Below are 17,096 nucleotides of genomic sequence, written 5' to 3'. Positions count from 1 at the left end.
CAAACGCAAGGAACTATAACAATGTGCTTTTTTGTTGGTTGGTTCCATGGGCCATGTTGGAAGACTTTGTTCATCCATTCAATCATAAAGTAGAGAATGTCCAATCACCTTTTTGTAAGGTTCATTTCATTCATTGTTTCTCTTTTAAAAAAATCCGAACAATGTCATATTTATGAGGTTCTTGCCCTACCCATTGGGTCGAAAATTTGACAGGTATCATACGTGGCCCATCAAAAACATACACCCAACAAAAATGTTCGACAAGTGACATAGAAGAGGTAAAGTTTCCATTTTTATGTGAAAGGCTCCTAAATTTTATACATTTCAAATGACGTGCTAAAATTCTATTTTCCATTTCATGACTCACACACATATGCCACATATAAATATATGTATGAGTCATGACTATGTAAAATGATGTGTGTATAATAATATTATATGTTTTTGTACAACACACTTATATCAATGATGTGTGTATAATAATATATTATATGTTTTTGTACAACATACTTATATGAAGTTATATCCTTAAATGCTCAAGAGACATCAAACATTTGTTGGAAGGATATACTTAAGTTTTAACCTTTGGTTTGAAGAGAAAGAGACAAGGATAGTATCATTGAAGTAGACACATACTGCACAGTGCTTAGTACGACGGGTCAAGGTATGATAAGCATTTTTTTATGTTTTTGGGTTTTACATAATATATGATGATTTAGTATTCAATTTGTATGATTTTTTGTTTGATGATTATTGTATCCACTTTGCAAGAATGAATTATGATTATCGATACAAATCTTGGTTGTGTTTTGGCTTAAAAAAACATTAACACGATATTTATTTTATGTATTTTGTTATCTTTGTGAGGTAGTTATGGTGATTTGTGTATCTTTGCCTACTTTTTATAGTAATGAAATGTATACCAATGTAGCATTATATAGAGCTTTTCATTTAAAAAAATTGTATGTCAAATGACATGTTAGTTTTTGCACTCTTATATCATGTGACATGCATATTTAAAAAATGCCCGTCAAAACACATTAATACTAACCCGTCAAATTTAGGCCATGCTACCTATATTGCTTTCTTTTTGTAAGGAGTTCTTTTAAATCCTCTATTTTAGCATAAACACGAAGGAGGGAAAACTTGGCTCCATATATCAAAGGGCTAAAAAAGAGAGGGTGTTTGGTTGTTCATTGCATTTGGGAAACAAAGTTGAGTTTTTTATTTGATAATAGGGACGGCAGTTAGTGCACCACATTGTGCTATCCACATCATTGTTTGTTACTTATATAATATATACATACATGTCTACGTAGATATAGGTATGTCTTGTTACGTGTAAGTGTATCGATGGTGATACCATTCCTTTTGTTGAGTCTCTAACAACAAACCTATTTGTTTGTTGCTTTGGTCATGCTACGTACAAAAGGTAGTAAGTAACTTCGAAGTAGAGGAATCCGAGTTTTCATTTTTTTTTAATTATATGTATATATATTATCATAGCTATTTATTATTCCCTAAAGTGAATGCTTATTACATCTTCAATACTATTTGTTGTTTACTAGGAAAACCTTTTTTTATTATAAAGTAGACTTGAGAATATTTATGAGGTGTAGAGCCAATGTTTCCCAAAAAAATTAAAACTCTTCTTAAATTTCGCTTATTTGTAAACTAGCTTTATTATGCGATAGTGTGACAAATACGGCATATGCCAATTATGTCATCGAGGGAAAATGGTTAAAACATGCTCAAAATGAGCCATTGCCCCTATGTGGAATAGTCAAATTTGAGGCTCTCATTCATTCATTTGCAGGAGAAACTTATACCTTTATACTCAAAAGTTGAGGCGCGCACGCTCACACACACACACACAAGGATATTGAAATTGGTCAAATGTGCACATGCATACATATATATGAATATAAAAACATATCCACACAACTAAACTGAAGAGATATCTTCATCACCATTAAATTGTTGACCAATCATGTATCCCTTTAAATAAATCCTCATAGTATATATATACTCCGTTTTTTTTTCATCTTCTTTTGATACTTGACGGTGGGGTGAAATATTGTCCTCCGCTTCTATAACACTTCTTAATTTACCGCTCATTGGATCCTACCTTTCTTCGTTATAGCCATATTGTGGTCATTTAGCACTTGATTCTATGGTCCATCCTCTTTGATACCTTCATACATGAACCTATTACTACATACAACGTTAGAGCTACTACATAGAAATGTCGTTGCATTTTGTTGCCCATCCAACAGGACGTAGATTAGATCTGTAAATCCAACTATTGTGAAGCAGGAATCCTAAAGTAGTTTGGTGAGCTACTATTTTTGGGAATGTAAGTTAGACAAGCAAATTGATGTGCTTATCATGAAAGTATTAGAATAACAAGCATGTGTGGAAATTATATGTGAAATAGCATTCAATGCCCTCACAGAACCCCTTGGAGTCTACTTGATACACACATGTCTATTTTGTTCTCCCCAATTGTAATTTAGTGTATCAACGCTTATCTTTTTAAGGGAAAACCTTTTATATTTATATTGGTAATTGTATCATTAATCTCTCCAACTCTTAATTATTGAGTGCTTATTGCTCAATCTCCTCAATTATTTTGGTGTTAAGTTTTCATTGTTCCTCTTTTATTATGTATCTTATATCTTGATCAAGTGAGTCTATGTGACTAAGGTCCGACGATAAGTCAATCATCATATATGATAAACATTGATCGAGGTAGAACACCACATTTGGCAAGCATGCTAAATTGCTCAGGAAGAGGCGGCCTATTCTTATAAACATATGCTAAACCAAGTCGATGTTTTATATGATGGTTCACGGTGTTATAACTTATACTGAAGGAGGTTGTTAGTCCCCTTTATATAGATAGCCTAACATGTAAGGCTCCTAGAACATCACATGTTCCCGTGTCTCATAGGTCCACATGGGTTTGTCCCAAATCCTAGGATAACTAGTTTCCCACTTACCCTACACTTTAACCATTAAAATTAGCTTCTGAATTAATCCCTAACATTATGTCTACAACATCTTTGCCACAACGCCTATTCATAAATCAAGTTCATTGTTTTTTTCTTAGTGTACATTATGTGTGCAAAAGTTACTCACACATGTTTTGAATTTCTTGCTTTATTATCTCCATGCAAGGTTGTTGTTATTGCTCTTTACAAGAAAACTTCAAAATAAAGTTAGGTTTTCTTTACATTCCCTAATTTTATTTGTGTAACACTCAAATGAGATAAAAGGAGAACAAATTGCCCATATAATTGCTCAAACAACATATATAATTGGAATTTGGGGTGGTTCGATTATGTCACTCCTCAAAGGGGATTGCCTCAACAAGAACAAAAAAACTAAAATCATACTCAATTCTTTCATTTCTTTAAGGATAATATCCTTCCGCTATTCATTTGTTGTAGATTACCGATAGAGAGCTTTGATCAATCCACAAGTAGAGACAATTATTTAAACATTTGGAATTAGAATCAAGTCTAAAAGTAATGTAGGATATATCAATGTGTAATGAGCAACAATGCCTATTGGGTACTGCATGCCAATAAATCTCGATTCCCCAACTATTATGCCTTGACATTGGTTTCCAAGGATGCACTTTAGCTTGGTATTGGATCTAATGTCTTTCACGTGTCTATATTCATTAGAAACGTTGTAAATTTTTGTAGATGCCTATTGCTATTTTTATATAGAAAACTCTCTAGCATGTTATCATATTCTTTGCTTTAAACATTCATGCATAATCCAAGGAGCCATCTCGGACATTAATCTATAAAATGGAACAAGGTGTTGTGTGTGCCTATTGCATTTTTTTCCATACATTTGCAATCATCTCTACTATTGCCTCCACAATGCACATTGTTGTGACATCATATGTGTCGATTATAGCTAAGCAATTGTTGTTAAGGAGCCAACACAATCAAATGGACTAATAAACAATCATGCTTGCAAAGTTGGACATCTCTAGTTGACGTGTATTGTTGGAATGACCATAAGGAAAATAGGCAAGTGTTCAAAAGAAAGACACAATATTGTATACCTCCCTAAACATGGAACGGTGTTGAGCTTTAGGCAATCCATATGAAATGGAGATTAAATTACTTGTCAAAGGTACATAAATACATGGCAAACCATATGGAACTTGTGCTTATATCATATTTCATGGCCATTTAATGGGACCTAAGAGTTCGGGATAGTTTTTTGCTTGTTTAAGATAATATTTTGGATGCATACATTATTGGTCCAACCTAAGTTATATAATGTTGAAGCTTGTGCTTTAGTTACAAATCCAAACTAGTAACACCTATGCTCGTAAGGGTTGTTTATGATTTCTACCAACACAAACCATTGCCATCGATGGTTGGCTAACATCTTTGTAATACAACGAAATTGATTTCATGTTAAAGTTTGTGATTCATAACATCAATGTCATCCATTTAAGCTCAGGTACACCAATGCCCACATGGATTGTTTGTATTCTCTCACCAACACCAACCCTCAATACTACTTCTCTATAGATGGTCTTCACAAAAATGGTATTGAATCCATGAACTAATGTTTGGAAGCTAGTGACAACATTACAAGCATAGATTGAAATATTTGCATTCATGAGGCATTTTCACTAATGCATCACATACACATGCATTTCCATGGAGATATTTATAGAAATATTCGCTGCATTTTTTGGACCTTGGTTAGAGCGTTGGTATCATGAGTTCAAGGTTGGTTACAACTAAATTGGTAGCATTAGTATTATAGTTCAATGGCCACGTGTTTAGGCCCTATCTTGGACTTATTTCTAACATTCATTTACTGCACTTCCATCAAATAAACGCTTTTAGCTGTTTTAACTTTATTTTACCATTACACAAATGTACGGATTTTTTCATGCTTCATGATTTTTTTTCACTAATATTACAAATATTCTAAAAGATGAATGCAAAAATGTTGACAAGTACAAGGTTAGGAAATAGTACAAAACACATGAACGTTAGTTTTGTGTGAAGAATGAAAACATGCCGATGGTCACACTGTGGATTGAATTTGTTAATTGTTATATAGTTGTGGCCCAAAGCGCATAATGCTAGACCTTATTTTTAATTGCTCTGCAAAAGTTTCACAAGTTTAGCCCCATATAAATGGCTTGAAGTTAAAAAACCAACACGCCAATGTAAAGAAACTAGGCCTATCAATTAGAAAAAAAAATTGCATAGTTTCTGAAGGAAGTTTAGAGTTTAGAAATATCAACGTATATTGGATAAGATATAAGACTCTGAATATTTTGCTAATACTCAACGGCTCACTGTCTCCAAATATGTGCCCTACACAATAAGAAAGCCGACACACTAAATTGGAACACACATCCTTCACAAAATAGAGGAGATCAAAAAAAGATTATATACGCCTGTATGTGTGCATTTGTGTCTGTCTGTGTTGTAGGGGAGTATTAAGGAAGAACTAAAACTACTCGGAAGGAAGACGGGAAACTGGAAAATCATGGGGAAATACTTTACGAAACGGTATAAACTGGAAGAACCAGGTAAAACAAAGGCAAAAAAATATGTCAGGCCTAAATGATGATCCAAACTCTCTACTAAGAGTCTTCTTACCAAGGCCCTGCAGAAAAAACATTGACAAGTATTATAAAAGACTAACCACCAAGAAAGCACACAGCCACAGGCAATCTACAAAGATTCCATGCACACAAAATGAGAGAAAGATATACGCTTGAAATAGCCTAAAGAAAAACTCAATGGAAAAGGAAAGAAAACTAGAAAGCTGCTCAGCAAACATACCCACAAAAAATATTACTGATGTTGCACACTTAACAATCATTCAGAAACTGCAACTTGGTAACATTCCAGATTACCTGGCAAAGTACACAAGATTTGTATTAGGCTAAGCGCATCCAGGCTGCAGAAACCCCAGAGCACAGGATTTGCCATCAAATGCCTACTATTAAGCTGAGCATCAAAAAAGCCCTTCACTGGAAATCAAAATAAGGACCCTACATTTTGGGTACAAAGCCAGCCTTGACAAATCCTGCAAGCTGCGCATTTGAAGCAGCTTCATTGTGTTCCTTTCGAAATACAAAAGATTACAAGACTTTCTTTCTATGTTGGTTAACAGTGCGGTCGCTCTTTCAATATCTCCTCAGCAATGTATATAATTCATTGTATACAAAAGTCTATGAAACAGTTCGCCCATAACAAACTGAAGCTAAATAGAGGTTCTTTGACCATTTTTCCTGAAACAAAGCCAATTATTATTAATTGTTAGATGGTAAGTCTCAGTTACAAAATAAATCTAACGGGACAGGTTGGCATCAACCTTCACATGAGTACTGGGAAAAGCAGATGTTCGGAGTGTCTCCTGAGTCTCATCAACTGGTTTTCTTTTTGGTACACTTAAAATGAAAGCTGCCTGGTCCCATGTTGCAGCAGTTGCTGTGATCCGATACCCATTATCCCATCGATGATGGATGCCTTCACTTGGATATAGAAAATCAAGTTCCACCACCTAGAAATAATGATGGATTTAGTTTGTCTAATGTGTCATTACTGGAGGCATTCCATCTTTTAATCAGGATTTCAAAAGCTAGCAAAACCATAGGGGTATCAAAAAACATCTAAACTCACCTGGTCACTGAAGCCTGCATTGCGTGACATGACCACACCCCATCGGTTTCCAGCAGTGGCCATAGAAGTGACATAGAACCCCTCCTTCCACTTCTTATTGATCCACTTGAAAGGGAAAGAGTCGCTTACTTTATATGATTGTTGAGTGTATTGTGTTCCTGTTACAGCACTGTCAGCACAAGATATGCCCATCATTTTTGTTATCATGATGACATCACCTACTAACCTTTAGACATTACCACCAATGAACTGCCATTATTAGCTCCTGCAATTGCGCTTATATAATAGTTGTTCTCCCACTGTTCCATGATCCACTCCTACAGATACTCAAATGCAGGTAAAACTTAGCTATTTCATGTGGACCTAATGTTAAAATAGAGTATATATTCAGACAAAATGAAACACCTTGTGTAAGAAGTTTGGAGAGAGTTCATAGACTTGGGCTGTGAACGAAGTTCCAGCATCCATTATAAGTGCCCACAGGTTATTACACGACGCCACACTGCTGATATATAATCCATCTTCACTGCCCTTCTCAATATGTTGAGCTAGCCGATTATCAGCAACATTGTAATGATACCTAGTAGATATGACATGCGCCACAATAGTTAAGATCAGCAGAAAGCAGACACTATTATCAAAAAACCATTATACCATCCAATACTTGACCTTTACTGACCTTTGTTTCATAGGCATATGAGCATTATACACACTAATCCACTGGGTAGAGGGCATCCCTAGGCGAATTTTCTTCCTAGGCTGATCGTCTTCTTCCTCTTCAGGAATTAACCTCGCACGTTTCTGACCGATCTGGCATTCAAACAAGTAGATAATAAGAAATTAATGATAAAGAGCTAGCTGGTAGCATGTAATTGAAATTTCAAACCAAGACAAATAGCAGAAAAGGTGCTGCACACCTTTTGGGCACCATCTGTGTTGATGGGTCTTAATGCTGGATTTGGTCCTATAGTACTATCAAAAAGGGATACCAGTTTTGCATAATTAGGCTCCTCATCAAACTTCATGTTTACAACTGCCTCAAGGAATTTCTTGAAAGGAAGTGGACAAAAACAGCATAGAATCTCGGGTGATGTAGACATCTTTTTCTTACAGACTAGAAATCCTTTGTTGTCACCCTGAAAAACATACAAGTCACTCGACATCTGTAAGGGCTGTACAATTGCTAGGATATTGTATGCCATATACAAAGACATAATAGATTGATATATAGACATAATTTATTATTTAGAACTCCCTAGATATCTGGACATTTAGCAATGAAAAAAAGATATTCAGTAGAACCTGATATCCTTGCCAAGGCAAACGACCTCTCAACAAAAATATTAAAGTGTATGCTAAGGACTCAAGATCATCCCTCCGACTGCCAGTTCGACCCAAATGAGCATGGACACTTGCATAACGAACAGTTCCTCTGCAACATAAATATGTGCATGTGCAGAAATAAATAAGTTTCCCCAGCAATTTGTTGAAACTCCTTAACAAAGATTAAGTTGGAAGAATTGAATGCAAATTTTGACCTGAAAACATCAGGCTTTTGGTCATACAAAACATGCTGCCCAGTGGAGCTATCTCTCCATCTTGTTGCTGCAAAACAAATTCAGATTAGAAGTGATATCTATGACGGAAAATTTAAATAGGATTGCAAATATATTGCACTAACCTAGACCTAGATCAATCAAGAAAATCTTTTTCTCATCAGCTGATCCAGGAAGTCCAAGCAATAGATTTTCTGGTTTAACATCACCATGAACATACCTGGGGGAAAATGAAAACAAAACAAAACAAGGAATAATGATAAGAGTTCATAGCCAGACCGAAATAATAGGTTGGAAACAATACTACTTTGTGAATCACCGACTGCTTATAGTGGACATAGAAATGGAGCAACTATCGCCCTCAATATAATTTGAGATACATGGCTCTAAAATGCTTGGTTCACTGATTCACTGGACTTCCCTGTTATCATCTATCATAGACAATAGGAATATAAAGTATATTCAATGTTATATACTACATTTGTCCTGATTTTGTGTGTTTGTAGCCTGCTGATATGCATGAAATTATCAAATAATTTCTACGACAATAGATTTGTCCCTATGATGCAACCATCTTTATCTTCTCTTTAATGGTTGTTGAGTAAATGCAAGGGTTCAAAAAAGTCTCACATAAACTTCCTAAAGCGCATGGGAAGCAAGCAAAATATCCAAACAACACATAAAAGCAAAAAGTTGTGTTCCAATTGGATACAAGATATGAAAAAAGGGTCTAGAAGTTGGGAAGCAACACACTTGCTTCATGATGCATCAAATGATTCGTCGATGAATAAGGCCTTTTTGAATTGCCAATGTATCATGACATAGGAAAAATGTGGAGGCTCATGCTTCACACATTATACTACATGTGTTGCACTGCACCTAGCTACGAAACCATATTCTTCGCCAAGTGGGGAAACCACACGTATCGATAAATGTTAGAGCCCATCCTGTTGCCTGCCATCTGAACCATTGCGTCTATATGACTTGGTCCACATTTGCTTCCATGTGAGACAAGAAATAAGCACACATGTGATAAGACAAGTCAACTATGCACATTTTGCCCCAAACAAGTCTAGTAGTCTGAGAACCAATATAATGCTCTATCTTTGATCACATTTGACTATGATTTCCACACACCTTTGACCAAACCAATCCTTGCACAAATTTCTCTCATAGTCACAGTATGCACTCCCAATTTCAGTAGTTTCAGAACCAATATAATGCTGTCTTTGGTCACATCCGGCTATAATTTCCACACATTTTTGACCAAACAGAATCCTTGCACGAATTTCATTCATCGTCACAGTATGCACTCTCAATTGCAACATTTTATCAATAAAGTTCTTGAGCATCGAGAGTTGCTACTCATTTTCACATGTATTACATGAAAATGCAATATTTTTTGTCTGATAGTTCATATTTGACCTCCGAAGATGATAATAAAATTTATCTATCTATCTTTACTTGTATTGATATAAAGACACTACAACCATCAAGAGTTAGAAAACCTATCTCCTAAGGTATTCAATGAGGACAGAAAAAGTTTCTAAGCCAGAGTATGGTAAAAGAAAGTAAAATTTGATCTCTATCCTTGCACTCAAAGAAGGCAAAACATGGTTGATCATTGATTGTACTCATTGAGCACACGCAATGAGAGAAGCTAAAGTTTCTAAGCCAGAGGATGGTAAAAGAAATCAAAATACGATCTCTGCCCTCCCACACAAAGAAGAGAAAAATCCAAAACATGCTTGATCATTGACTGTACTCATTCAGCACCGTAATATCAGTCATTATACATGAATCCTAGAGAGGGCAGCGATGTGCAAACACAAGTATCCGATATGTAAATTTTAGCACAAAGGTGAAGGATCCCTCCACCTAACCTATAAAATAATCCTTCGCTACTCAATTTCTCAAAGAAAACATAAAACTTGTATCTTAACATTAACTTTGGTATTTCTCTATTTAGACAATGAAAACCATACTCTTGTTACTTTTGTAGAAGTCGCCGCATTATCTGTATATTGCCGGCTTCCTAATTCTAGCATAAAAATGCATGAATCTGGGAACATGCTTCTTAACATTCACAAGGGTCTGCTAAAAAGTGCCTAAATTGGTGTCCACCTTATAAGAATATGAAAAATAAAATGGCATCCCTGATTAATCTACAAATAAATTCACATTACATATTTTGACATAAGAATTGATTCAATTCAAATAAAAGCATCATTGAGCAAAAATAGTGTTTATATCATACCCTTTACTGTGTATTTTTTCTAAGATGGATAATGCCTCCACAGCAATGCAAGCAACCATCTCAGTAGACATCCTGAAGACAATGGATCATTTATGAAAAAGGTGTTGCCAGAAATATGTAAATATTTTCTGCTTAAAACAATGATGATGGGGCCCTTACGCCTGTCCAGAAGAATTCCACAAGTCCCATAAACTTGGACCCAGCATATCCATGACCTGCTCACAAGTGATCATATGTAGTTTACCGCTATAGACGATTGATATAATTACGACTGGCTGCAATGTCATCATACCATTATATAATAGTCTCCTTGTCTTCCTTTATGATGAACTTGAGGAACACCATGACAACCTCCAAGGTTGCTACAAGCAAAGATGGAGCTAAGATTTCCAGAAGAACTATAATACAAGACGAGAAATTTTTGAGAGATGGAATTCTTACTTATACACTTGCCACTCATACGGGGGACCAGAGTTGCAACCTTTACTATTCCGGTGTTCAAATTTCAAAGCAACCTGTGTATAGAAAATTTTCAGTGATAGAACTTTCAAGTTACAGAAAAAAGAACTTTGTTGGAAAAAAAAACATATTTACCTCCAATGCCTTCGGACCTGTTCTATCAGTTCCTCCATTTAGATTCCGACCTATATATACCTGTCCAAATCCACCCTTTCCAAGCTTCCTATCTAGTATATAAACAGGGGAACCTGCTACTTGCACCTGTTGCATATAAATTTAGTTAAGAAATTGTCTTGAAGAAATTTTGGCCAGCAAAAGATTGCAATAAGGAAACGAATTAAGATGAATATTAACTAACCCTCTCAGGAAGAGGGGCCGTAGATTGTTCTTCATCAAGCCCTGGTACCTTCTCTGCACCTCTACCTCCACTTACTTCATCCATTACCTCCCTATTGTCTTCTGGCTCTAAACAAGCCTCCTCTACAATGTGGGTATTAAATGGTTTTTTTTCTAAACGTACTTGATATGGTGAAACAGTCCCTAACTTATTCCTGTCTAAACCTCTCGTCACTCTCACCAGTGGCGATTTAGTTTCCTTCTTCTTTTTCTGCTTCAATGTAGTACAATCATTAACCTCTTTTACATCAACCAAAGTATGACCGATAACTTGATACTTAAGATCTGACGTTTGGTTTTCAGAAGTTTCTCTAGTCACTGCAGCCAATGGCAAGGTATTTTCCTTCTTCCTTTGGAGCTTCAATTGGGTTCGATCCTTATTCTGTTCTTCTTTAGCTACAGTATCACCAATCACATTATTATTAGGATGTTCTAATTTGGCATCTACTATATTATCGTCAATAACCCAGTCCTTCAGATCTAATACGTTCTTTTGATGCTTCAATACAGTGCAATCCTTAAGCTGTTTGGCTGCAGTTGCTGCACGGGTCCAATGTCTCTGTTTTTGTTGCTGTTTCTCTCCCCTGTTTCTCTCTACTGTGTCTGTCTGTCTTTTCTGTTTCTGTTTCTCAGAAGATACTGGCAGGTTCTGTTTTTTAATAACAGGGGGCGGTCTATACCCGCTGCGCAGCTCTGGCATCCTTCATCCAGGCACGCCAGCAAATATATGGATATGGAAACTTGTCCTCATATTGAATGAGGCTGTGAAGAAGAAACAGAAAAATCCTGCGCCTCTAAACGAATGAGATTTTAGGGTTAGGTTAAGGGTTCCTTCAAACCTGGAGACGCGTGGATTGAAGACGAATGAAACACGGGATCAAAAGGAAACCTTCATTCAGATGGTGGTGAAGATCAGAACATGAAGGGCTTCCTCTGAGGACACTGTCTGGCAAAACAACTTCTCCTCCCCTTCAGATTCCTTGTCTCTGTGCGTTCTGCTTTTCCTGCTTTTCCTGCTTTTCTTCCGATCCTGCTGCATTCGTCGCTCCTCTGTTCTTCTTCTTCTTCTTCTTCTTCTTCCTCCTTCCTTTCTTTCTTTCTTTCTTTCTTCCCTTTCATTGTACAGTGTCATCACATTCTTAATGTTAGGCTCTCAACTCCTTGGCTCGCTCTCCACCGTCCGATCTCAAACCATCGCCCATCCTCCGCCGCACATTCCCGAATGGTTGAAACATTCCCGAATGCGAATGCACGTATGATAAGTATGGTCCATACTATGATCATTTTCAGACACCCTCTGCCCATTTCTCTCAACACTCTTCTTTTTCTAAGAGCATAACCACAGACATCTTCAGGCTCTCCCGCATCACTCTCTTCACCTTCACAAGAATACAAGCTCGGCAAGTTCTCTCTTCCGCACTTTCTTGTGTTTGCAACCAGTACAACCATTTTTCAACCTCTGTTTTCACCCGACCTGTATTTGTATCGAGTCTGGATGATCTAGGTTATCAGAACATCGTGTGTAGACACTAGCGTAAGATGAGCAAACCTCAAAGGAGTGGTATGAAGTCTCTAAGTCCGACTTTGGACCACTCGTCTAAGGTTTATCTTCATTATGTGAGTGTACTTCACACCAATAAACTATTCTCCCAATGATAAACTAACATTCTTAAAACATATGTATGAAACCTAACAAATGGTGTATCTTTAGATCCTCTCAATACTCTAAACCAAACCATGTATACATCTTTAGTTCCATCACTCCCTTTGTTGGATGCATGTTCATGTTATTAACAATTAGCAATGGTTCGGTTTGAACTGAACCAAATTGCAAAATGTCAGCTTAATGGTTTAAACAGATCAGGTCAGGTCAGGTTTAAAAAGGTTTGAGTTTGACACTCTTGAACCGAACCAATTTGTTGTTGATTGTTAATGTTGATCCTCAACATCCATCACTAGGATATGCATCTACATCAATGAACTATCCAACATTTCCATTTTCGTACCAATAGAGTAATTTTTGTTGAATTGGCGCTCATTAATTATTCATCATGCTAACAAAAGGACGTGTATGTGGGACTAGGTCCATAAAAGGTGAATTGGGAGCAATAAACACTTGTGCCTGAGATAATATCTCTCTCGTCAATAGTAATAGTTAACTACGAAAGTTGAACTACAACCAATGGAAGTATCCAACAAGGAGAACAACCATAAAATACATGCCTTTTAATCATCAAATGTGTCTTTAGGCCCCACGTTGAGTATAGAAAACTAAGGCATTATGAATATGCTAATTATGCAGTAATCGCAATCCCTTAAGAGTATGGAAAGCTATCTCAAAATGCAAACCCATTCTCAAGTACGCATGACCAAACACCCATTGACATGGGGATTTTGGCACTCCACTTATAGAAACATCGTAGACATGATTTTCTAGATAACCTTTGCCACTAGACAAATAGTAAATGATTATTGACAATGTTCCTCTAGAACTATTTAAATACAAACACTTTCTAGAATGCATACTTCATCTTCGTAAAGTAGAGGTGATTCACACCACGACCCTAGATCTTAAAGGAAATCAAAGATTGTCATCCTGCTTGTACCACACTCTAACACCACCCACTGGATCTTGTAATTTTTTGTTCTTTATTAACCTAATCCACCATCCGGGTGTGTACTTATCAATTAGTTTATGGTATGTATCTATTGCTTTTACTTTGAGCGAGGCTTTTATGACCTACAAATCTCTAATCCACCCCAAGTGTAACCTTAGCGAAGAGAGAGAGAGAGAGAGCTAAGCTTAACCACTAGGGAAACAAGGAATAACCTATAGAAAAAGTTTATAAGTTCACTTTTATAAGCCTTCCATATTGAACTAAATGTGCATTTCAAACTAGAATATAAAGGTTTATGAATACTACCTACAATGCTAGGCTCTCTCTATTGCCCAACTTCAATGAAGTCTCTTCAATGTATCGCAATACCATATCATCGGAGGTGAGATATCCTATGGATACTTAATAGTAAGAATGGGCAAGATAAAAATACGTTGGAACCCTAAGGAAGTATGAACATGGACAATTACCTAATCAGACTATGTTTCGAGATGAAGGACTAATGTCAAAAAGGGACCTATTGCCCCTAGAAACCATGTCACTCAAGGGTTTCCAAAGTCATCGAGTTTCACATCCCATCCACACATGGTAGAGCCACACAAAACAACACATGTGATGAGCAATGTCATGATCCAAGAAGATGCTTACAATGAAGTATCACACAATTTACTTGTACACATGGACAAGAGGAACATCTTTCCAATGCCTTGTGGGGAAGAAGGAGAGATTATATTTGGCTAAATTTGAACTAGAGGCATATTGGTAGTTCTAAGGACAATAAAGTAAAAGATAATGGAAAATGTCTAATGAGAGGCAACGCAACATACAACTGACTTCATCTCAAGTCTAGCACGAATATGGAAAGGCACTCTATGTCGTTTCTTAAATAACCCCAACTATTCCACCCACATGGCTCACACCCAAGTGAATCCATGTTGTTTGCCTACAATCATACAGTTTTGATTTGAAAAGCCATAAGATTGTGATGGATTAGTAGGCTTCCATACTAGCAAAAAAAAAAAACATATCATTTTAGCGATCTGTAAGAGGGGAAACCCCGTGATACCTAGCAATTTAAGAGGTGAAAGTGTGCGTTTCACGATGTTTGGCTTGTCTAGTTCTCTTTTGTGGATCCTTATTAGGCACTTTTGATTGACATCACTAGTAATGTGCAATTCCTTGACCACTTTCCTTTTCCAACCAACAATTTTTCCACCATCAATTTCTCCAATTGATTCTTTCTTGTGATATTGGCAACCACTTCTAACCAATATAGCTTCATCCAACCACTGTAAACAATTTGATCCCTTTCTTGTGGTATTTTTTTGTCTTTAGAAAGCTTGATGATGTCGTTTCCCTCTAGTTATGGTTCATAATCCAATTAATGATCATGCGCAACTATATATGGTTGATTGAACAATGTACCTATAAATCAAGAAAAAAATCCACATATATGTACGTAAATAACTATTGAATTTCTATTGGTAGGAAATAATGTTGGTATCTTTGTCTTTATGGTCAAGTTGGGATTATCTTAATCACTAGATGCACTTGATTCAAGAACTCGTACCATTGAACTTTGTTTAGGGAATGATCTTTATTTCGTTGGGGGGAGTTGAACTCTCGACACTTGTTCACATAGGGACAATAGAGTTACTTTTAGTTGATAATCGTGTTGAGATTTCCCCTCATTATTATTATTTCTAAAAAATCTCCTTGTATATTTGTACCTGATTTAGCATCACAATGTTGTGATTTGGCATGTGTGAAGGAAAAAAACCACCTGAAATTTAAGTTTTACAATAGGTTAGTACGCGTGCACAAATTTCTCACACAATGTGTTGCAAGTCTTCAAACAACCTTTGGTTCTCTTGCTCTAGCACCACTAATTTGATTGTGTAGAAGTTGAGATTTGACAAGATGTGCATGTATTCTTGCTTATTGAGAAATTCCATGGTTTATTAGAAAAGCTAAATATGGTTATTAGGGATGAGAAGAAGGATTTATGGTTCAAGTAGTCAAGGGCTAAAACCAATTACAATACTAGATTGAAAAGAAGAAAGTAAGGATGATTGAATTTTACTCAAAACAAATACACAAGAACTACAAGATTATGCAAAGATTACATTTGCTTTGAATATATTGAGATCTTCCCTACTTATATTGCTATTAGTATTATCCATGGTCGTTGGTTAGGTGTGATGCATGCTTGCTATTTGACGATAATCCATAGGCCATGATAATTATAGCATAATGTACCATAATAATGCAAGCATGTAGATTACTAGATGTGGAATGTTAAAATAAATACCATGATTCCAATGACAATTTGTATGTTCATGAGATGTCGAGGTTTCAAAAAAGTGTTTGTAACTTTTAAGGTTAGGATATTATTTTTTGTTGGAAGCCATATATATTTATTGGTCCAAGTATCTAGGTTCAAATGTGACCAATTGCACAACTTCACTAAGATTGAATGCATGGTAAGGCCTCTAGTCATTGCATAAGAACCTTATCGGTATAAGATTTTAATCCTTGTGTGTTTTTTTTCTTCTTATTCTCCACAACATACTTGTTGTTTTAGGGTTTTATTTACATATTCTCCATGAGATGCATCTCAGTGGTAAGCCACGTTTGGATTTTAGCCATCCGCCTAAGGTCAAATCAAATCTTACGAATTGCACTATTTAGCCATTGCAAAATGTATAGGATGGATGAACTAACTACACTTAAAGGATACAAATATATGAATGATGCCATCCATTCGATAGATTCAAGGGACCATACGTAACATCTAAACCAAGACCTTATAAAAGGGTAGGGTCGGATCTTAAGAATTGCACTGCTCAGCCAGATACCATGGCAAAATGCTTACGATGGATGGACGAACGAACAAACAATGTTCAGGATATACGGACAAATGAATTGAGGTTTTGAGAAGGATCAATGGGATCAATCCAGAGGCGGTAACATCTGGAACAAGATGCCGTAAAATGGAGATGGGCGATACGTTGGTCGGGGTTGAATGATCAAGGATAGGTATGACTCATGAGTTTGATCCTACCCAACAATGTGTATTATATGCATACATATATGTATGATAATTGATATGGTAGACTATAGATTT

The 17,096-nt window shown here is 36.2% G+C and overlaps 1 protein-coding gene across 1 annotated transcript; it reads right to left on the bottom strand.

Annotated features, from left to right (window-relative positions):
• Positions 1-5,879: 5,879 nt before the first annotated feature.
• Positions 5,880-12,189, bottom strand: LOC147856566 (casein kinase 1-like protein HD16). The gene is made up of 16 exons (XM_087329081.1): positions 11,314-12,189; positions 11,091-11,216; positions 10,938-11,011; positions 10,789-10,858; positions 10,656-10,711; positions 10,497-10,568; positions 8,365-8,459; positions 8,222-8,288; positions 7,986-8,115; positions 7,601-7,819; positions 7,363-7,493; positions 7,089-7,263; positions 6,910-7,000; positions 6,684-6,841; positions 6,376-6,564; positions 5,880-6,292 (listed from the first exon to the last, which is right to left on the bottom strand). Exons 1-16 carry the CDS (start codon positions 12,049-12,051, stop codon positions 6,233-6,235), a joined length of 2,451 nt encoding a protein of 816 aa, XP_087185207.1. The 5' UTR covers positions 12,052-12,189; the 3' UTR covers positions 5,880-6,232.
• Between the last annotated feature and the right edge of the window lie 4,907 nt (positions 12,190-17,096).

This window comes from Azolla caroliniana, unplaced genomic scaffold (genome assembly GCF_043228905.1).
Source record: "Azolla caroliniana isolate FFs.n. ecotype wild unplaced genomic scaffold, voAzoCaro1.0.p SCAF_13, whole genome shotgun sequence".
In the NCBI taxonomy this organism is placed as follows: domain Eukaryota; kingdom Viridiplantae; phylum Streptophyta; class Polypodiopsida; order Salviniales; family Salviniaceae; genus Azolla; species Azolla caroliniana.
This window is presented reverse-complemented; position numbering and strand designations above follow the sequence as displayed.

What these genes read in the sequence shown, in the direction of transcription:
- LOC147856566 (XM_087329081.1), bottom strand. Translation starts at nt 12,051, where the DNA reads ATGCCAGAGCTGCGCAGCGGGTATAGACCGCCCCCTGTTATTAAAAAA. An exon ending in TATGAGTGGCAAGTGTATAA is followed by an intron (nt 10,859 to 10,937) that starts GTAAGAATTCCA and finishes CTTTGCTTGTAG; the next exon opens with CAACCTTGGAGGTTGTCATG. An exon ending in ATTGGTGGTAATGTCTAAAG is followed by an intron (nt 6,842 to 6,909) that starts GTTAGTAGGTGA and finishes GTGCTGTAACAG; the next exon opens with GAACACAATACACTCAACAA.